Source organism: Hyaena hyaena, unplaced genomic scaffold (assembly GCF_003009895.1).
Source record: "Hyaena hyaena isolate Hyena2069 unplaced genomic scaffold, ASM300989v1 scaffold_3, whole genome shotgun sequence".
NCBI classification, from domain to species: domain Eukaryota; kingdom Metazoa; phylum Chordata; class Mammalia; order Carnivora; family Hyaenidae; genus Hyaena; species Hyaena hyaena.
The window spans coordinates 5926024-5948699 of record NW_024080635.1 but is presented as its reverse complement, the minus strand read 5'-3'; the positions used below and the strand labels follow the sequence as shown (position 1 = coordinate 5948699).

The 22676-nt window shown below is 50.0% G+C and overlaps 1 protein-coding gene across 1 annotated transcript in view; it reads left to right on the top strand.

Moving 5' to 3' along the window:
• Positions 1–22240, top strand: part of WDTC1 (WD and tetratricopeptide repeats 1) — a 67389-nt gene extending 45149 nt beyond the window's left edge. The window contains exons 4-16 of the mRNA XM_039231422.1: positions 1606–1652; positions 2066–2177; positions 4887–5074; positions 7548–7730; positions 8682–8776; positions 9187–9302; positions 10754–10829; positions 11445–11553; positions 12605–12778; positions 15809–16044; positions 17574–17754; positions 18688–18880; positions 20217–22240. Of these exons, the coding sequence (XP_039087353.1) occupies positions 1606–1652; positions 2066–2177; positions 4887–5074; positions 7548–7730; positions 8682–8776; positions 9187–9302; positions 10754–10829; positions 11445–11553; positions 12605–12778; positions 15809–16044; positions 17574–17754; positions 18688–18880; positions 20217–20414 (1908 nt within the window). The 3' untranslated portion in view covers positions 20415–22240. The remainder of the gene's footprint in view (positions 1–1605; positions 1653–2065; positions 2178–4886; positions 5075–7547; positions 7731–8681; positions 8777–9186; positions 9303–10753; positions 10830–11444; positions 11554–12604; positions 12779–15808; positions 16045–17573; positions 17755–18687; positions 18881–20216) is intronic.
• Positions 22241–22676: the final 436 nt, after the last annotated feature.

The window sequence follows — 22676 nt, the reverse complement described above, 5'->3', positions numbered from 1 at the left end:
TCAATTCTTCCCACTAGTCCCACTGGACTCATTTGTTCATTTAGGCAACAGGAATATGCTGGGCTCTGTATCCCGCCTTGGGGATGCAGTGGACATAAGACACATAGCCTGCTTTCTCAGGGCTTAGTCCTGTGAAGCAGACTACCATGTCAACACAGAGTCATAATCCAGTGTGACAGTAGGAGTCCACAGGAAGGGTATGCCTCCCTCCAAAATTTACAGGATAGGAAAGGCATCTTGAAGAAAGTGCCTATAAACTGAGACCTGAAGAATGTTATCAGTTAGCATTCTTTGGGCCACAAGTAACAGCCCAAGTCAAATGACCTTAAACAATAAAGAACTGATTGTCTCACTTAACTGGAAGTCCACAAGTAAAGTAGGGGTCAGTATTGGTCACTCTGGTCACTCCTGCTCTATTTTTCTCATTCCCTTGACTGGGCTCTCCTCTGTGTATTGACCTCACTCTCAGGCTGGCTTCCCTTGTGGTGGCAATTCCAGATGTACTATCGGTACACCCAACATCTGAAAGAAGAAAGGTATCTCTTTCATAGACTGTCTCCTGAGAATGAGAAAACTCCTTTTCAGGAAGCCTCCCAGCTGCTGTGCCCTCTGCATCTGATTGGGGTCACCGGCTTATTTCTGAGCCTATCCCTGTGCCCAAGTCAATGCCACGTCCAATTTGGGTTATGCCTACATTCCTAAACCTATCAGTATAGCAAGGACAGTGGATTTACACTTGCTAAAACACATGGTCTAATTTGGCACATGGAAGTAAGTAAATTAAAATCTAGGTATTATTAAGAATGAAGGAGGGTGAGAACAGAAAATAGTATATAAGAATGCCTAGTGACTTGTTCTTTCATTCGCTCTTGTACGACTCGGTTCTGCCACTTTATACTTTCTGCTTTTCATGGATTCTGTTTCCTCATAGCTCTAGCTTTACCGTGATTTCTCTCTGTGCATGCTTTCAACCTCAGTGTCTATTGATAGCTGCCTCACTCCATGTCTCTCATTTCACATCCCCAAGCTCAAGACTCTGGCCCAGTTGACCTTACTATACCAGGCTCTACCTACTCGAAGTAAGCTCCAGAAGATGGGAAACTTTGTTTTGTATACTGCCATATCCCCAGTGTCTGAACAGTACCTGGTATGCAATGGGTGCTTGATAAATTAAGTATATCCCGAATGAATGAAAGATCAGTTTTTAGTTAATTGGCTGCCTTTGAGTCAGCTACTCCTCTGGGCAAATTTTCTGTGGCTGAGGGGATGTCCCTTGAAGGAACAGTGGTAGGAGCAGAAATGTTTGGATCTCATTTCTACTTACTTTCATCTAAACTTCAGTTTACTTTTCTGCAAAATAGGATCAATGAAACCTGCCCTTTAGGGCTCAGTTGTTCAGTATCAAGTGAGATCATGAATATGAAAGTACTTGAATATTGTAAGATACCAGGCAGTTTCATTCCATTCTGGTCACTCGCATGCACCTGGAAAACGCTAATGATGGAAAGGCTGGTTCACCTGTTCAGTTCTACTTCTCAGTGTTGAGTTCCCCAGGAGAACCTTTTAACTGGCTGTCTTCTTGTCCCTTTGCATTTGCTCCCCCAGGGTCACTCAGGATGTGTCAACTGTCTGGAGTGGAACGAGAAAGGAGAGTGAGTATGAACTAGAGCACCAAAGAGTGTGCTGGAGAGGGGAGTGGGTAGGCTGGGAGAGGGGACTTTCCTCATTCTTGCTACATCTGAGGAAAAGAGACTGCTGCTCTTTTCCGTGTACTGAAGTTTAGTCCACCATTATCCACACACTGTTGAGCAATGAACTGGATGACCACCCAAACCCTGTTTTGTTTTTGTTTTTTTTTTTTTTTATAATCTAATGTGTTTAAGGAATAATGAGAAATCCTTAGGACAAAGTAGAAGAGAATCAACTAATGTTTACAAGATATGCTTGAATTCTGTGACATCTCCTGTTCCTCACGCTCTGGCCTCACTCCCTATCAGTGGGGAATGTGGGGGTTGGGGGGCAGGGCCTGTGAGAGGAGAGGTAGAACCCCTCATTCTGCTTGCAGCTTGCTGGCCTCTGGTTCCGATGACCAGCACACAATTGTGTGGGACCCGCTGCACCACAAGAAGCTGCTCTCCATGCACACAGGACACACTGCAAATATCTTCTCTGTCAAGGTGAGCAGGATAAGGCACAGAGCAAGTGAAAGGCATGACTGGTCTGTGTGCGTGGTCGTATCTGCACATATGTGTTCCATGTATACCCTGGGGTCACAGACACCTTTGTGATCTGAGCATCTGACAGTGATTCCTGAAACCCCATCTCTTTCCATGTTCTGCTTCCTCACTTAGCACCACTAGGCCAGCTCTAGATGAAATGCTGTTTATATGAGTGGTGATGGTGGGTGGTATGGTTCAAGCATGAACTTAGATAGTAGACAGATCTGTGTTTGACTCCCTGATCTGCCTCTTGGAAGCTGTGTGACCTAGGCAAGTCACCTGACCTCTCTGAGCATCTTTACTCATCTGTAAATAGGAAGTAGCTTAGGAAAATCCCCTGGATCCATGAATAGATGAGTAAATAAATCATTTAATTTTAAAAGGGAAGCAGCAATCCACGGGCTTGATATTACAGTTCAATAAGATGATTTGTAAAATGGCACCTGGCACAGGTGTTGTAACTATTCTCTGTTTGAGCTGCTGATTTGTTGGTGAAGGGAGTTCAGCTGAGGAGAGGTGGGAAGGGGACTTACAAGTGTCTTCGGGCCTCTGAAGCCCTGTAAGTGGAAGTGACATGAAACTTGTGCCTTCTGGTCCCAGAGAACAGACTTGGGATTAGTGGCTCCAAGTCCATAGAAGCAGATGTGGGCCTGATGAAGTAAAGAACTGTGCAGTGCTTACAGCAATGTGGAGAAGGTGGAATGGGCCCTTTGAGACTGTAGTAAATGTCCTAGCACTGTGGTACTCTCGACGCTGGGAACTTTATTTGCCAGGTTGAAGTTTGGAGGAAATGACCTTAAAGGACTTTTCCAGCCCTTTAATTCTATAATGTATGTATTTGAGAGTGAGACTGTCCTTTAGAAAGCCTCACTAATCTAAGAAATATTTTTCCTAATTAATATCAAGAAGAATTACAAGGTTACATGAAGAAAGTAGATTTGAGACCCGAGAACCTACTTACTTCCCTAAACACTGCCTCCTTCCCAAGCCCTGATTTTCACCTTCTCTTCCAGGGACCAACCCTAGATGATTTTCTGCAATTTTAGAGACAGAACAATGCCGATTCACCTCTTGCATGACAAACAGAGATGGTTTCTGCCCCATGAAAAGTGTTAGGTCCAATTTGAATCTTTGGGGTGGGATCTGTCAAAGGGACCTAAGCCATCACGTCGGCATTGTAGGGCACAAAATGTTGAGTTCAGAAACCAGAACTCGACAATGGTCTTGTAACTCCCTAATAGTAAGATTTGGGGCAAGGCATTTACATTCACAGACCCTCAGCCTCCTCTTCTGTGTAGAAAGTGTAGAAAAGGATTCTTCTCTCTTCAGGTAGTAACACTCCACAGATCTTTATTTAACCCGCAAGCTCCCCCTGGTGGCAACTACAGAGTGTGGTGAGTGTGGCAGTAGCCCTCAAGGGCTCGCCTATTTATTTCTGTTGTGCATGAAGTATATTCTGTCTCCAGACAGGATTAAAGACTACTGGTTGCCCCTAAAAATGATCAAATTCCGTCTGTTTCATCTAGCCCCTGTCCTGGTGAGCCAATAGAGAATGGTATGTAGAAAGTGAATTATTGCTCTTTTGTGTCCAGTAGGACTTGAGCTGTTTCAATCCAGAATAATGCCCCTCCCCCAGCACCAGCTCCACCTTGTTGTGGGTTGGGAGAAACTTTTCAATTAAGAAAAAAAGATAATTAAATCTTTTGAACTCAAGAAAGAAGAGAAAAAGTCAACTAAATATTTTTCTTCCGCAAAGCAAGGTGATAGAATGGCATGCTTTTAAAAATTACTGTTCAAAGTTGTGTTTATGGCTGTTTTGTTCATACTGTATGTCATCTGGAATATTTAGTTCTCAATTTCATCTGAATGGTGGGATCTTCATTCTTTATAATAACTGTAGGGAGATGTTTCCTCCTGATGCTCAGCCCTTCCCCAAGGGTCAGCTTTGGAGCCATTTCCAGTATTTGCTATTATGAAGAGTGCTGCTCTGAGCATTTCTGCACAGGTCCCTTTTTTCTAATAGAATCCTTTCTCGGAAGTGGAAGTTTGGGGTCAAAAGATAGAAACAGTTTTTACTTTGTTACCTATTGCCAGAGTGTTCTCCAGAAATATTTGAACCAATTTAAAATACTACTTTCTCCTTAAAACACTGGAGGTCCTTTTCACTTTAAGACTAATTTATTAGATAATCCTCAGGCTATCAAATGTTCCTCATGAGGCAGTATGCGTTTGGGAGTCAGACAGATGTGAGTTTGAACAAAGCCCTGCTGAACCTCAATTTTTAATGGGGTCATTTTTTAAGTATCTTATAAGATACCTACCCATGTGTCTGCCCCATGGTAAATGCTTACTAAATGGTAGCATCTAGGATGATCATCCTCTCTGCTCTTGTCTGGGGAAGAATCAGAGGAAGATTTCTTGGGTAGGTCGGTTTGGCACAAGTCAGGACCACTCTGGCAAAGTAAAGGTATATGTCCCAATTTTGACCTGTAGACCTATGGGCTGACGCTTGAGATCCCAAGTTTTCTTAGTGGACTGCCTTGGATGAGTTCATTTCCTGCCTGATGTGGAGAAGGAAAGAGGGTGCTAACATCCAGGCTAGTCTTCTTCTGTGGCCAACCCTACCCCCACTGCCTGCCAATCTCTTCTTCAATCTCTCTGAAACAGTTCCTGCCTCATGCTGGGGACCGCATCTTAATCACGGGGGCAGCCGACTCCAAAGTGCATGTCCACGACCTGACAGTAAAGGAAACAATCCACATGTTTGGAGACCACACAAACCGGGTGAAACGCATTGCCACAGCACCCATGTGGCCCAACACGTTCTGGAGTGCTGCTGAGGATGGGCTTATCCGGTAAGGGCCTGAGGCATCAAGTGGGGCCTGCACCTCCCCTGCCCCCACTGCATGTTGGCTCCCCACCCCATCTGCCCCTACTGCTTCCTTCCCCAGGCCTGGCTCCTTCCCTCCAGCAGAGTTCCAGCCTCATTTGTCTGCCCAGGGCACTTGTCTGTGAACATACAGCTGGGAACATTTGCTTGTCTGCTCTCATCTTCCCCACTCTTTACCCTTTCCTGCACTACATCCAGGCCTGTCAGCGTGCCCTCACCAACGCACAAAGTCAGCCTCCACTGGGCTTTCACACTTGCTGTTCTCTCCACCTGGTTTTCTCTGTCCCCAGTTCTTTCCATGTTTGACTCTTCCTTACCCTGAGATCAGCTTAAGAATCACCTCTTCAGAAGCACCTTCTCTGACTATCCTATCCCAAGTAGACACCCCCCTCATTATTCTGTCTCAGCACCCTAAATGTAGCCACTGTAACTCTAATCAGTGTCTGTAGTTGTTTTATTTTATTTTCTTCTTGGTTTACCATTTTGTCTGTATCCCTCACCGAATAGTGAACTGTCAGAGCAGCTCCATCTCTGTCTTGTCCCTGGTTGTGTCCCTAGAGCCTAGCACAGTGCCTCGCACATGATGGTGCTTGATACATTTCTCTGGAACACTTGATCAGTGGGCCTATGTACAGGAAGGGAATAATCAGTCAGAAATGGTAAAGTGGACTTTCCCCTTTTCCAGTGGCCTGGATTGTCATGCCTTTGCTCTACTTTTCTTCATCCTAAAATGGTCTCGTTGCCCTTTAACTCCTTTCTTCAGTTGTGACCTAGAACTTTTACCTTATCTTCCCAACCTGCTTTAATGCCTCCTTTGAGATCTTACAGGATTCCCTCTTCCCTATTACAAAGGAGGAGAGATATCTAAATCATGCATGAACTATAAAACAGCAGCTAGAAGCAAGGCGCTGATGTCAGATGAGATCAAGTCCTACCTCTGTCACTCAGTGTTTGGGGCAAGTCCCTTTATCCCTGTTTTACAGTTTCTTCACCTGTAAAATGAGAATTATCATAATATCTTCCTTGTTGGCCTGAGTATTAAAATTGAGATAGTGCCTATAAAACCTTTACAGGTTTTACACTACGTACACAGGTGGTACTCGGAAGACAGAAAGCACTTGGTCAGTGGCAGGTACAACTCTGTGTTACTCTTGTTGACCTTAACTAACCAGACTGTGTCAGGGCTGCAGGTAGAGGCCAAGCATTTGGGGTTGGAGCCTAAGCGCTTAGACACAGTCAGGGAAGGTGTCCTAGCAGAGGGTGAAGGGAAGGTGTCTTAGCAGAGGGTGAGCATAAGCTGGGCCTTCCAGGGTAGACAGGATTTGGATAGGCAAGGAGAAGCAGAGTGGACTCCAGCTGGAACGGAGTTTGTGAAGGCAGCGGGTAAATGTGCCACATGAGGGATAGAGAGTTCTGTCTGTCATTGTAAGTGATGCAGTTAGAAAACTGAGGAACGCGTTTGGTGGCAGTCAGGTCTTGGCAGCCAGATTGAGAAGTTTGGCAAAAGTAAATTAACGGTAAATTCATGCTAAAAGTATTGAGGAATCGTTGCAGGTTTTTGAACAGGAGAGTGCAGAGTTTTGAGCAAGAACAAAGACAGTATTCTAGGAAGAGCAGTCTGGTGAGGACGGCTTAGAAAGGTGAGGCAGACAGGGTGGAGATCATTGCTAGTGTTTGGGCAAGAGGTGGGTGAGCGCATGGGGTCACCCTCCTCATTCTCTGTGCCTGTGGAGCATAGCACGACGGTCCCCCAAACTGCATTGAGGGGGTGCTACTGCCGGGGATGTCTGGCATGACATTTACTTCCCGAGCGGGACTCAGGCTTGTCTTGGCACTTAGTGTTTCTAGATAGCTGTTGGTGACCTCTAGATTCTCTTTTCTGTCACCTCCGTACTTTTGTTTCCTACAAGAAATTAGATTAAAAGTTAGAGTTAAGGAGCAAAGCCAAGTGGTTAAAGGCTACCTCTCTGGCTCTGCACTGTCCCAGCTTCACACTTACCGGCAGTGTCATCCCAGACAGGCTCTTTACTTGCCTTTAGCCTCAGCGTTCTAATGGTACCTGGGGGTGGTGTGAGGATTTAATTAGATAATGCATATACAATACTTAGGAACAATACTAGACACAAAGCGTGTCTCGATGTTAGTAATCAGTAGTAATAGTACTTAATGGCGATATCACTGACATCTGTAAAAAAAAAAACATACAGTAGTATTCACCTTAAGTAATTACATGAAGAATAAAACACTGTGTGAGAAGCCTGTTTCAGGTGACTGGCACACAGTGAGCACTCGGGGAAATGGGAGTGGTTTTTTACATTCTTATTATTTATGAACAGGTCAAAGCCCTTCCCAGTTCCTTTGTATAACAAGGCCTTGGCTTCTCCCCTGCCTCACAGGAGGACCCAGTCCCCACCCCCTAACGCTGTCCTCTCTCACAGCCAGTATGACCTTCGGGAGAACAGCAAACATTCGGAGGTGCTGATTGACCTGACAGAGTACTGTGGCCAGCTGGTGGAGGCCAAGTGCCTCACCGTCAACCCCCAGGACAACAACTGCCTGGCAGTAGGGGCCAGTGGGCCTTTTGTGAGGCTCTATGACATTCGCATGATCCATAACCACAGGTATGAATAGTTCAGCCTCCCATGGGCAAGGCCCTGGGAATGTGCTGCCCTCTTCTCTCGTTGCCATGCCCTCTTCTTTTTGAAGTAGGTTTTTAAAATTCTGTGATTTTTTAAAAAAATATTTACTTTTGAGAGAGAGAGAGCATAAGAGGGGCAGAGAGGGGGGTGGATAGAGGATCTGAAGCGGGCTCTGTGCTGACAGCAGAGAGCCCAATGCAGGGGCTCAAACTCACAAACTGTGAGATCATGACCTGAGCTGAAGTCAGACGCTTAACCGCCTAAGCCACCCAGGTGGCCTTTAAATTTTGTGTTTTAAAAAAAATTTAATCCATACTTGTTTTGGAAAATATGGAAAGTATAATAAGCTACGAATAATCCGTTACCTTAAAATCACTGTGTGTATTTTCTGCTTGTTCTTTTACTTTCACTATTTGTACAGTTATAATCTTGTACATGTAATTTCTTTTTTGCACATATAATTGTATTTTATTGTTTTTTTTTTTTTTTAAACAAAAGTAGAATATACTCAGACCCACCACAGAAGTTCCAGACCTGAGCAGCTCCACCAACCTAGGTTTTCAGTGGACTTCTGAGACAGGTGCAGGGACATCTGACCTGCGTTACTTCCATTAGTGGGTTTGAGCAACCACTGCTGCTCCTGACACACTACCTGACTTGGAGTGGGCCTTGAACCTTAGCTTCCTCATCTGTAAAATGGTGATGATAGGGTGGTCATGTGGACCAAGACAATGGACAGGACCTACTGGTAAATTACTGTAATGTATGTGTCCATGGCTATCTAGCTGATGGACCTTTGGGGTTGCTGAGGTAAGGAAGAAAGAGTACCTCCTTTCAGCAGTACAAATTTAGGTTTTCCTGTAGGGAGTATGGTCTGGTCTAGCCAGGGTTGGTGCTAGGGGTTATAACCTGTATGGTTTGTCTTCCCACCAGGAAGAGCATGAAGCAGAGCCCTTCAGCAGGTGTCCACACCTTCTGTGACCGGCAGAAGCCCCTTCCTGATGGTGCAGCCCAGTATTATGTAGCAGGTAGGGCTCAGCCCAGCTCTGGCCCCCAATTCTTGGCTGGGTGCTGACGCTTTCTGGGGCAGTGCAAAGAGACAACATGGCATGGAGGTCAAGAGCACAGGTTTTAGAGTAAGGCAGATAACGGGCTTTCCTGACTGTCATTGACCAGCCATCCTGTGACTTGTGGCAAATTACTTACCCTTGATGAGTCTTCATTTCTTTTCCGTAGAATGGAGTCATAACGGTTAAATGAGATAAGGTATATAAAGCAGTTGCCCTAGTGCATATAGTAAGTGCTCAACACTTGTAGCTGCTTTCATGAGGAAGATAATTGTTATCATTATTGATATGTTGGCCTCACACAACTCCTTGCCCCTCCTGGGGGAGATGAGGAGTCTCACGTTGGGGTAACTGAGCTGTTTCCCTCACAGGTCACCTGCCAGTGAAGCTGCCTGATTACAACAACCGTCTGAGAGTGCTGGTTGCCACCTATGTGACCTTCAGCCCCAATGGCACGGAGCTGCTGGTCAACATGGGAGGGGAGCAGGTATGTGTGGCTGCCCGAGCTGGCTCTGCGCCCCCACCCCCACCCCACGTTCAGCAGCCAGGGCTTGTACCTCACTTCGATGCCATGAGGCAGACAAGAAGCAACAGCCTTATGGTAAGTGGCTTTATAGTGAAATATAGTAGCAACATGGCATCACTGGAATTCCCAGGAGGTGCCCTGGCCTGATCTTTTTCTTGAGCACAGCTTTAGAACTCACAGACCAGACTTCAAATGCTGGCCTTCTGTGTACTATGACTTTGAACAATTCTCTTCATTTTTCTCAGCCTCAGTTTCCTCATCCTCTGTTTTCCTAGGAGGAAACCTTGGGGCTGAGAACACACAGCCAGGCTGTGGTTTAAGGCCAGCTTTGAGTGTTCTTTGTTAATGGCAGGTTCCTAAACCTTCTAATTGCATGTTCTCGGTCAGGATATTTAGTAAGCCTTGCATAAATTCATTTATTCTACAAACACTCACTGAGCACTTACTCTGAGACTGACATTGTTATAAACATGGAGACAAATGTGAGATTTGATCCATCCCAGATTGACAAGGCAGACATGGCACGTGAACCAGCTGATGACCTTACAAGGCAAGGTGGGTTATGTGCAAGAGAAATGGGATGGAGAATAGACAATCACCTGAGTTTAGAATACGGCCCTGGCTTCAGACTGCTGAGCCATCACCTGGCCTAACGCTAGCATAAGGATGAGTAGAGAGGCATCTAGCAGAGTGGTTTGGAGCCAGACAGACTTGCTTTTATGTCGTGACTATGCCCCATACTGCTTTTATGACCCTGGGTAAATAAACTCTGAGCCCATATTTCTTCATCTATAAAGGGGGTGATAATAATAGTACTTCGTAGGGCACCTGGCTGGCTCAGTTGGAAGAGCATGTGACTCTTGATCCTCAGGGTCATGAGTTCAAGTCCCATGTTGAGTGTAGAGATCACTAAAAAAAATAAACACACTTAAAAAAATAATAGTACCTCTTTATGGGGTGGTTTCTAGGATAAAATGAGAAGTCATATAAAACACTTAGCAGAGCTCCTAAAGCAAGGTAAGAATTCACTAAACATTAGATAATAATGGATAATGTTTATTGGGAGAAGTAAGTAGCAGTGTTACTTTGGGCAAATTGCTTCCCTTCTCTGAGGCTCCAGTTTTCCCATCTGTAAAAGGAGACCTTTGGCTTCGTGACCTCTGAGGACCTTTCCAACCTAAACATATGATCATAATTAATGACAGTGTTTTAAACAGTCCACCCTACAGCCAGGAACTGGGATTTTCCTGCCTGAGGTTTGCTCCATAGGAACCCCACCAGGCCCTGCTTGATGGTTCCGTGCTCAATACTTGCTATGTTCCTGAGAGCCACCAACCCCCAAAGCGTTGCTTTGGTCCAGCCACATTTTTACCTCACAGCCTCCATCTCTTTTCTTAATCCTTCCACTCTAGGTCTATTTGTTTGACCTGACTTACAAGCAGCGGCCGTACACCTTCCTCTTGCCCAGAAAATGCCACTCCTCAGGGGGTAAGTTCTCCCTTGGGTTAGGGCTATCTCTCCTGGAGAGCCTGAGCTTGTGCCACCTCTGCTGCGGAGGCTGCCCCTTCCCTTGTGCTGTGGCTCTGATCCTCCAAAAGGGATAGAGTCTCTGAAAGAACACTCTCTGTACAGTAAGAAGGAAGATTAACAGTAGGTCAGAGAGATCTGTCAAAGGGGTTTGCATCACAGCCCTTCTACTTCCCTCTGAAAAAGCAGTTTCTTTCCATGGCTTGTCTCTTGAGGACGTGTAGCAGTTGCCCTTCTCTCTTGTCCTGAATGAGTCTCCTCATTGACTCCTTCCTAGGGCCTCCAGTTGATTTGGAAACCTCTTTACTCCCTACTCCCTCCAACCACCCCCAGCTAAGGGTAATGCCAAGGTGAAGCTGTGTCCCTCTCCAACCAGCAGAGGGCGCACAGGCTTTTCTTTATGCTCTTGGCCTGCCTGCCTGTCTGTCAGAACTTCCTTTCTGGGAATGGATCTTACCCGGGAGGATGACCCATAATGGAACTATCAGGTTCTGTGATGGAAGTTGGAGGGCTGCGGAAGAGAAATGAGGACCTCCTCCTGAGTTGTTGCTGTTCCTTTCTCCCCACCCCTGCCAGAAGTTCAGAACGGCAAGATGTCCACCAATGGTGTATCCAACGGCGTGTCCAATGGCCTGCACCTTCACAGCAATGGCTTCCGGCTGCCAGAGAGCAGGGGACATGTCAGGTGAGTCCAGTCTGAACTGTGCAGCCCTCCCAGTCCCAATCACACCTTATGGTACCTACCTTGCAATGTAATTTAGAGGGAGGAGTATGTCCTGTAAACCTTCCATCCAGGCACATACCTCAGAGTCCGGGAACTGAACCAAGGGATGTAATGGAGTAATGGAGTATTTCTGGAGTGTGGCTAGTCGTTCTAATACCGCTCCTACCTGGTAGGATTCCAGTCACACTTAGACTGAAGCTCCAGTCCCTTGGTATCAGTTGTTAGGTCCAGACCCAAGGGCCCAGCTACCTCAGTACTGAGGTCTGTCTTAAAGATGTTAAACACAGAGGGCCCTCCCCCATTTTATTTTTATTCATCCCATACCATCTTTTGGCCTCTATTCACGCCAGGCCCTATATCGGGCTTTGGGTTCAGATGAGCTCAAATCCTCTAAACTTTGAAAGAAACAGAAGTCTCTTTAGAGAGATACACGGGAGGGACTTGGGTGGTCAGCTACTATCATGAGCAGGAGTTTGATTAAGAATTGCCCTTCAGGGACGCCTGACTAGCTCAGTTGGTAGAGCGTGTGACTCTTGATCTTAAGGTTGTAAGTTCAAACCCCATATTGGGCATAGAGTTTACTTAAAAATGAAATCTTAGGAAGGAAAAGAAAAGAAAGAATGAAAGAATGAATCACCTTTGGGGCACATGGCTGGCTCGGTCTGTGGAGCATGCAACTCTTGATCTTGAGGTCATGAGTTTGAGCCCCACATTGGGCATAGAGTTTACTTAAAATAAAAATTAAAAAAGAAAAAAAAAAAGGAATTGCCTTTAACCGATCCATGACAGCTTCATATCTGTCCCTCTGTTTTTTCACTGGTTCAGAGTATCTGGAATTGTGCCCATTACCTATTACAGGAACCCGGGCCAAGGATAGGAGTGGCTTTTTAGATGACAGTGCAGATCCCAGGGGTCAAGACAATATGGGTGGCCCTCAGGCAGGGCTGCAGACTTCCCAAGAGGCTGCTCGGACCCTCTTTGGCTGGCCTGACTTGGCTCTCCTTCACCACAGCCCCCAGGTAGAGCTGCCCCCGTACTTGGAGCGTGTGAAACAGCAAGCCAACGAGGCCTTTGCCTGCCAGCAGTGGACCCAGGCCATTCAGCTTTACAGCAAGGCTGTGCAGAGGGCCCCTCACAATGCCATGCTCTATGGGAACCGAGCTGCTGCCTACATGAAGCGCAAGTGGTGAGTGGGCCTGAGCCAGGATGAGGGATGAAGTAAGAGGGCCTGATGGAATCAAGTTCCTAAGGCCTCCAGGGAAGGTGGCAGTGGCATCTTGCTGCCTCTTAGGGCCTTTTTAAGCCATTTTCTAACCCCTACCTCCAGACTGGAAATCAGGAAGTCTTCCAGTGACATGGGACATGTTCACAAGTAGCTTCAACATGGTGCTTTGTTATAAAGTGATGTGGCCATTGAGCAAGTAGGACTTGAGAGAATGGTTAATCCCAGCTGTTAGATAATTAGGCCTTGAATTGGACTATGAAGGAACAGTGGAATCTTGCTAAGTAGAAAAAAGGCAATTGGTGAATTCAGTTGGTATCTGTCTGAAATGATTCTGCAGCTCTTTGACCTTGGGGCTTGCTTTCCTGTGCTCTTAGACCATTGGACCAAGACAAACAAGATACCAGGGATCTGAAGCTGGCTGTGGGTCATGTTGGGTCACAGTGGCTGGTGGTAAAGGAGTGGGTCCATATCCTGAAGAACCTGCTATCTTTGGAGACCATCAGGGCTCCCAGCCCTTCTGCCTACGGCACCAGCAGGCAAGCAGGCAGGCAGACCCCATCCCCCAGCCGGGGCCAGGACTGAAGATGGATAGAGCTGGGCCCACAGCCATTTCTGCTCCGTCTGGCATCCGTCGGCTCTGCCCAGACAGACAGGCCAGCTGGTGTGCCATCGTCTGGCTGCAACTAGGCAGGCCAGAGAGGGAAGCTTAAGAAACCCACCCAAGTCAGCAGGATGGTAGATAGGGGTTGGGGAAAATGCTGCCCCCACAGGCCTTAGCTCAGGCATCAAGAGTTTGCCAAGTGCTCAGATGGCAACCCAGCCCCGGAGGTGTTGGTTTAGGGGCCATCCTAAGGTGTTTTGCCTCTCTGTCCCAGGAGCTGAGTAGAATGCGGTGTCCTCATCCAGGCTTTATGCTGAGAGCTGTTTCACTCCTGCATTCATGCTAAGACAGACTGATGATTTCCCAATCCATGGCTGCCCTCGACATGTTCTCTGAACTCCCATTGTGTGCTAGGTACTAGGGACACAGAGTTCCTCACTTTGAGTTCCTGTGCTCCAGAGTGCCCAGCCTCTGGACTGAGGACAAAGACATGATTTTGGCTCATCATCATCGAAGAAGCAAGAAGCAATAAGTCTTTGAGTGGTCAGGTGAAGTGCTGTGGGCATTAAGAAAAGTTAGGTCACTTTAGCTGGGGTCAGGGAAGTGTCAGAAAGATGAGGAGTCTGATGGGCTTTAAGTGTGGGCAGGCTTAGGCAAGGAGATGAAAAGGAGTAGGGGATTATGGGGGAAGGACATTCCCCTGGAAATGAATGGTGTGAACAAAGGCATGGGGGTGGGGGCCTGACTGAAGAGCTTGTTTGCAGAACAACAAATCCATTTGGCTGGAGCAGAGGGTTCTGGAAGGGACTGGCAGGAGATGAGCCTGTGAGGTAGCCTCGGGCTGGCCTGGGAAGGACTTGGAATGCAGAGCGGTGGCGTTTTGGCCTGGATTCAGTGGGATGATGGGCAGCTACTGAAGAGTTTTGAGCAGGAGAGGGATGTGCTGAGGGCTGTCCTTTCAGGGAGATTGATCTGGCATTGAGTCTGGACGGGCCAGCCCTGGGGCCAGCCTGCTCTCTCCCCATCCCCACATGCCTGCCAGTGACCCCTAGAATGGCGCATTCTGTCCCAGGCCAGCCTCTCCAGGGCTGCCATCTGTTCCTGGGTGCAGTGGGAGCCGTCACCCCCTGGCTCCTGGTTGGTCTCTGTCTGGCTATCTCCGGGAGCTCTGAGGGGCGCTTTGCAGGTGGCAGTTGGATTTCCAAATGGCACATCCTCCTTCATCACAGCCAGTCGTTCTGATGCAGGCCGTACCCCCAAAGCACTCTGTCCCTGCCTCCTCCCACACTGGGGAGCTGCTTTCTCCTGCTGCTGGCGTGGGGGTGCTCCCCCTGCGTGCTGTAGGAGAGGAGTCAGGGGACCATTTCCCCTGTTGGGTGTGCTTGGCCCTGTGCATGCGGGTTGTGAGCTCTGCTTTGGTGGAAGGAGCATCAACTCTGGGGAGTGCTGCTAGGCCCCCCTCAGCCCAGCAGGGGGAAAAAATAGCTACCAAATAAGTGGCCCCTGTGACCCATCTGGCTCTCCAAACGAGAGGTGGGAACAGATGAGAGGTGCTGGGGGAGTGCACCCTATATTCTGGCACAGGGTAAGAGAGCAGGGGACTTTCTTTTGACCCCTCCCCACTTGCTCTTCCCCCAAAACCATCCCCACTTCCCTTTATCCATGCTTTAGGAGCTTGAAGGAGTGGCGACAATTTGGAGCTCCTGGTGTGTATACCCCCCTTTACCATCAGCTTCCAGAGAGCTGACTCCGCCAGTCTGTCAGGCCCCATCCTTCAGCCCCGGGAGGGAGAGGCCACAGCTGCCATGGATCAGTCAGCCAGGACAGAGGGGGGTCTGGCTGAGGGCTTGCCGCCTGCTGGGCAGACCCTGAGTCCCCAGCCTGGCACTTCTGGCTTCCCCAGACCACAGAACTGTCCTTGAGAGCCCCCTGCCTTGGCCATGGCTTTGAAGACCAGCCGGGGGGATTTGAGGAGGTGGTTGGAGAAAGAGAGAAGGAGGGCTTGGGGAGCCTGAGGTGGGCAAGATGCCAGGCCTTCTGCTGCAGAGCTGCGGGTGCCTGGGGTGAGCCAGTGAGCAGTTGCACTCTGTGCCCAGCAGAGGGCAGCCTGGCACTGGTTTTTTGTTTTTCTCCCCCCACACACCCCCTAACCCCCCATTCCCCATGTCCCACCCACACCCCAAGACTTAAGGATTCCTGACTTCTCTCCTTAATATACTGTGTCTCCTGGGGAGCAAAGCCTGGGCTGAGCCAGGGTTCTCTTCATTCCCAAATACCCTCATTCTGAGATCTGTCAGAGGTGGACTGAGGTGGCCACAGAAAGCAGGGGAGACTGAGTGGACTCCTGCTTGCCACGCAGCCCCACCAAGCCATGCTCCCTGCCTTCCCAGGGATGGTGACCACTACGATGCCCTGAGGGACTGCCTCAAGGCCATCTCCCTAAACCCATGCCACCTGAAGGCACACTTCCGCCTGGCCCGCTGCCTCTTTGAGCTCAAGTACGTGGCTGAGGCCCTGGAGTGCCTGGATGACTTCAAAGGGAAGTTCCCGGAGCAGGCCCACAGCAGCGCTTGTGATGCACTGGGTCGCGACATCACAGCAGCCCTCTTCTCCAAAAATGATGGTGGTGAGTGGGCACTGGGGAGAGGGTGCTGCTCCTCTGTTTGAGGTGCTACATGATATCTGGAGAGGACGTGGTTCTGAGATCAGAGAGGCCTGGATTCTGTTGCTGATTCAGAAACCATGTGACTGTGGCATAGTCACTTGGTCTTTTTGAGACTCAGTTTTTTCATCTGTAAAGGGAGAGTGATAGCACCTCCCATTCAGAGTTTCCGTTGATGATTAGCAATAGCGTGTTTCAAACACCTGGTGTCATGCCCAGGACTCAGGACAGGAGTAAGCTGAGCCCAGTCAGGCCGTGCGGCTCCAGCTGGACATTCTCACCTGCTCACAGACAGGGCCTTGGCCGTCCACTGGCCCTCTGAGTAAGGGGCAGCAGCTGGGGGTTGTGTCGTTCCAGCTTGCATGCTTGCAGCAGAGGTGACGGTACAGGGCAGTAGAAACGCTTCACACATGGGGTGTGGAACCTCGAGTTCCGACCTCAGCTCTGCCGAGTGGTAGCCATGTGATCTTGGGTGAAGCACAGCCGCCCTGAACACACTGCTTTACAGGGAGCATTTGAAGCCCTGGCCAGCTGCCTCAGTTGCATTGGAGAGTGCACTGGGGATTTGTGGTGAAAAGTGAACTCTCCGGACTCAGGCACAGATCCTCACCTCTCTCCTTATGCAGTTTACCAACCATGTGATTTATTCATTTGTTTGAATAGTTATCAAGCGTCTACCTTGTGCCAGGCACTGTGCTGGGTTCTGGGAGTAGAGCTGTGAACGAGTCAGATGGGATTTCTTTATTCATGAAATTTACATCTCTAGTGAAGGAACCAAGTGATGAAGGAGAAACAGGGTGTGACACATGCCATGGGGCCCTTATGTGGTATAGGTGTATGGGGTAGGGCTTGATGGCAGGCTGGGACTCTAGGGCAGGAGACACTGAAGCTGAGATCTCTAGGATGAGGAGGAAGAGGTAACTAGATACAAAGTGTAGTTGTGGGAGGTGAAGAATTCCTGCCCTAGGGACCAGCACATGCAAAGGCCCTGAGGCAGGCAGAATCAAGGCACTTCTAAGGCAAGAGAAAACCATTATGTTTTTACCCAAGGCACTTAACAGATCAGTGCCTCAGCTGAGATCCATGATAACTTGTCTTCCAGTGAGGAAGGGCTTGGACCTTACTGCTTTCAGAGCTATAGATCTATTTAGAAAAATCACCCCCTTAAGGCTCTCTCGGAAGTACTTCACCTTCCCCTCCCTGCCTCTCACCTCCACTGAAACAGAATGCATGGGTCTGTGCCTTCTTGGGGCTTCTAGACATTCAGGGACCTGAGCCTAGGCTCTCCTAGCATCATAGGTTTCCTCTTGAACATCCTCAAGGGCTGGATCCAAAGATGCTTCTTCCTCACACAGTCATTCCCAGTTTTCCAGGTAGGTTTATGCAGGTAGCCCACATTGCTAGCGCCTGGGCTGAAAACATGGCGGGGATGGAGACAAATGGGGGAGGGGAGAGAGGGACAGGCTTCACCTTTCCTTGCTCTCTGCCTCCAGAAGAGAAGAAGGGAGCTGGTGGTGGCGGTGGCGGCCCCGTCCGCCTCCGCAGCACAAGCCGCAAGGACTCCATCTCAGAGGATGAGATGGTGCTGCGGGAACGAAGCTACGACTACCAGTTCCGCTACTGTGGCCACTGCAACACCACCACGGATATCAAGGAGGCCAATTTCTTTGGCAGGTCCGAGGCCCTGAAGAGAAGGAGGGCACAGCCTGGTTGGCAGCAGGAAGTTGAAGGGGGTGTGGGGGTGTAATGCTGTTAAAAAAGTATCAAATCCCAGCTCTGCCTCTATATCCTTGAGCAAATGGCTTCACCTCTGTGGGCCTCAGTCTCTTCATCTCTAAAATGAAACCAGCCATCCCCACTCCTGGGGCCTTAATGAGGATTAATGAGGTAATCCATAAAGCACCCAACGAGGGGCCTAGACTACCTCCACCTCCTCCTCCTCCTCTGTGTCCATGTGCTGGAGCTTGGTTTCTTCACGTCGATGCTTGGTGCTTCCCTCCGCTGAGGCTATGAGGCAAGAGCCTCAGAGGCTGGTAGTCCTGGCACAGTTGTCTGCCCAGAACTGTGCCCCAGGTACCGAGGGACCATGTAACACCAGACCCTGTCACCCCAACCCTCCTTTTAGATGGTGTACTTTATTTGGGCAGGTGAGACACATGAATGTCTAGACTCTCTCCATCAAGATCCCCTCTTAAATGTCACCAGTGGGGGGGCGGGCAGATGTACTGTAGGATCAGGATACTGAACACCCAAAGGCTAGGACTGCTGAGGGAAGGCTTAGGCAAGAGTGTTCCCAGAGACCTAAGAGATGCAAGATCTGATCTAGCACACAAGAAGCTTATAATGTATCTTTGAGGGAGAGTATCATGGTCCCAAGCAGTCCCTGATCCTGGGTTTAAGAGAGTAGCTGGACAGCTACTGGAGCACTGCAGTATGGAGAGGATTACCATGTGTGTAGGAGTTCTAAGTCGAGTGAAGACCCCAGAGTTTGGGGGGCTGAGCAGCTCCAGACTTCCCTGCTCTGCCTTGCCCTAAGCCACACAGCCTCTACTTGAGGCTGTAGGGCAGTACCCCACCTGACCTCCCTGCCCTTTGCCCCTCTGCCAGCAACGCTCAGTACATCGTCAGTGGCTCTGACGATGGCTCCTTCTTCATCTGGGAAAAGGAGACCACCAACCTGGTCCGCGTACTCCAGGGGGACGAGTCCATCGTCAACTGCCTGCAGCCACACCCTAGCTACTGCTTCCTGGCCACCAGCGGCATTGACCCTGTTGTGCGGCTCTGGAACCCCCGGCCAGAGGTGAGATTGTAGAGAAGATGGCCAGAACTAGACAGGGAAGAAGATTGGGTTGGAGACCCTGTGCAAGGTCTTCAGCTGAGCCTGGGAGGGTTGGGAGGGACATGAGTAACCTAGAGGCTAGGAGCTCTTACCCAAGGGCCCAGCACCATATGATGGTGGGAGCCATCATGTTCTGAAAGTACCAAATGCAGTAGGCAGTTCCAGGAGCAGGAAGGAGTTGGCTCCTGGTCTCTGGGGGCATATCCCTGAGCGAGCTGAGATGAGACTCACATACAGAAAACAGTAACCAAGGATAGGGGTTCAGGAGGCCAGGGAGGGACCCAGAACTCCAGCACCATGTCATGAGAGCAGTACCTCAGAGACTCCCTAGGTACCCTGCCCTTCCTATACCACTGTGTTGTGACCCCCAGAAGCTGAGCAAAGCCAGTCCTTTGGTTACATGGGAAGTGTACAGGCTTTGGAGTCGGGTGAGCCTCGGTTGGAATCCTGGTCCCTTCACTCACTGCCTGAGGGACTGAACTACCCCTCACCCAGGTTTTTATCATCTGTACATTGGAATGGGAATGACAGCACCACCTCAAAAGGTTACTTTAAGGATAAAGTGATGCATCCAGATGTGAAGTGTCCAGCCCCAAGGACACTTAGGATGGTGTGGTCCACTCCCCTCCCCTGCCCTCTGTCCCACTCACCTCCCCTTTCTAGCCAGCAAAACAGAAGTCAAGTGGTGTATCTAATTACAGAGGCAATTTACTGTGAATTTTAAAGAGAACTCTACAGGGGTTCTCCCATGAAGGGAGAGGAAAAGGATGAAGGGTTGTTGGGAGTGATGACAGACAAGAGTGGGGTGGGGGACACAGACAGTGCCCCCCCATCCTGGGTATCTAGTATGCCCAACAGACCCTGGTGTGAGCCCTCCCTCATACACATAACCCCGTGTACTGTGTCCCTATTGTTTTCTGGTGCACCCCCTGATGTGTACCCTGATACGTGTATGCCCCCCAGTATGTATCCCGGTATGTGCACCCCCTGCATATATCTGTGTGTTGTGTCCCCTCCCAGTGTATATTATCCTGTGGCCCACCATGTGTGTAACCCCTGGTACGTCCTCTCCCTCACGTATATATCCTGGTGAGCGTGTGTCCTGTACTTATCCCAGTGTGTGCATTCCCCTGCCCCCATGTACACACACGGGTGTACGTACAAATGTACACCTGCGTGCATCCCCTGCTCCACATGTATTGTTCCCTCTGTGTGTGTGTGTGTGTGTGTGTGTGTGTGTGTTTCCTGACCTCCACATACACATCAATTGCAGGACTCTGTGTGCCTTCCTCCCCAGAGTGAAGACCTCACAGGCCGAGTCGTGGAGGACATGGAGGGCGCATCCCAGGCCAACCAACGGCGCATGAATGCTGACCCGCTGGAGGTGATGCTGCTCAACATGGGCTACCGGATCACAGGCCTGAGCAGTGGGGGTGCTGGGGCCTCCGACGATGAGGACAGCTCCGAGGGCCAGGTCCAGTGCCGGCCCAGCTAGACCCTCCTGACCTTGGTCCCCAGCGCCTGCTGCTGGCTGGACCCTCCACCATGGGCAGGAGGTCAGGGGGTTCTGTTTTGGTTTGTCTCCTCTCCCCACCCCCCATTTTTTTCATTTCCCTATTTTGTTTGTTGTTATTTTGGCATTGGGGGTGGGGGGTTGCTACAACTTGCTGGCTTTCAGACTTTTGGGCAGATTGCCCCTTGACTGGCCCCAGCTCTGAGCAGAGGAGCAGGAGGGGAAGCCCCTCCAGATCCACCCCCACCCATATGCCTGCTCCCATATCCCCGGAGGGCTCTGACCTGCCTCAGGCTGGGAGGCAAGGGCTGAAACTGTCTTCAAGGACTACTCTACCCTTCAGCCGGGGGCAGGAAGGGCAGTGGACTTCCAGTCTAAGGGCTAGCCTTGACCTGCTGCCACTCTTGCTCCTGCGGGCAAGGCTAGCTCCTCTGTGGCTTCAGGGAAGGTTCTGAAAAAGGATGGGCCCCCCCTCCTCCCTTCAGAGCTGCCCCCTCCCCCCCGCCCATGTCAGGGTGGAAGCAGAAGGAAGGTAGGAGTCCTGCAGTAAGCAAGGTCAGGCCCCTGCCTGGGCAGTAGAGCTTCCTCACCCTTCTCCCAGTGCTGGCTCGGGACCCTGCGCCTGCTCTTACTGGCCACCTCTGGGGGCTTAGCCTTTCCCAAGGTCCCTGGCAGAGGGTGGGGCACCACACCATCCCCTTCTGCACTGCACTGCGACCACTCCCACTCCCCTTTCTGGGGGCTCCTTGGCCTCACTGTGACCTTTCTGCCAGAGCTCCCAGCCAGGCCTACTCTCTCTCTCTTGCTGAGGTGGCACTTCCTGCTAAGGGCCCTTTCTGCCCTCCCTTCCACCCCACATGCTGAGCCGCCACAAAGACCAAAGAAGTGATGGCTTTTCTCTGTCCCCTGCTCCTCTGAGTGGGGGAGGGGGTCTCCTGAGCCACTCAGATGGGAAAATCCCTAACTCAGCCACCCCCTCCCTCCTCAGCAGCCCCAAGCTTGACACTGGACAGCAGTCACCCCACCACTCACCAAGCATCTCTCTGTCCCCTTGGCTCTCAGCTGGGAGCTGCTCTCATAGTTGCTCAGCCTTCCTCCCTCTCCCTCCCTTTCCCCTCAGTGCTTACTTGGCTCCAGCCCTCCAGCTGCAGCCTCTGGGGAGCTGCAGCCTCCCTCCTTCCCTCCCTCCGTCCTTCCCTCCCACCGCCTGGTCTCTGCCAGGTGCCTCCTCTCAGTCAGGCTTCAGAGCAGCCCTGGAGACAGGAGGGCCATGTTAAAAGCTTTTTCACAGTTTTAAGAAGACAGAGGGGGTGAGGATAGTGGTGGGGGGTCTGGCACCATCTCGTCATTGCTTTAATCCCAGCAACACAGGTGGCAGCTTCTCCCCCTTCCTCCCCACCCAGCCCCTCTCCCGCCCCTCTCTTCTAGCTTGGTAATGAAGTATATTTATTGGTGAAGGAAACAGCTGCTGCTGCTTTTCCTGCTGCTGGGACTTGCTCCCCTGTCTCTTCTCCATGACCTTTCTCCAGCCAGGGAGGGGAAATCAGGAGTACTGGGGCTGGGCCCTGGGGCCCAAGGACCAGCAGGGGCCCCTTTGCTTTCCTGTGTTGGAGCCACCTGCCATTTCCTCTCTCCCTGCCTCCCGCCCCCACTCCCTGCCTCCTGCCCCCAGCCTGCCCAGCCTGGGCCCTGCAGTGTGGAGAGACACATAAGCCTTACTGTCCTCTGGGGGCAGGAGCCGAGCCTTTTTGTTGCTCCGCTCCCAGGAGAGTGAGGGTGACGCAATTGATTAAAACCATTTTGTTCTAGGTGTGGCTGCTGGCATTTGTGGGGTGCAAGTGGGTCTTGGGACCAAAGTGAGGGCACCTGATCCCTCACCTCTGTAGCTGTGTGACTCTGAGTAACCATACCTCTCCTGGGTAGAACGAGACCTGCCTTGGAGGATCCCTGTGGGCAGTGGCTACTCAGCCTAGCAAGGCCAAGTGCCTCAGAGCCTGGCACTGGTGGCTGTGAATAGCAATAATCAGCTTTCACTCTCCGGGCTGTTTTCTCGACTCTAAAATAAGGAGGTGAAGTCTTGGAGGCTTTTCAGATTTCTAAAGTCAGAATCCAAATAAGAAATACACATTTTACATTGTGACCCAAGATTCCCATGCTTATTTGTATGCATATAATGAACATAAGTTTTATACAGTAATGCTTACCCTTGCTACATGCAATGTGTTCTATTTACCATTCAGATTT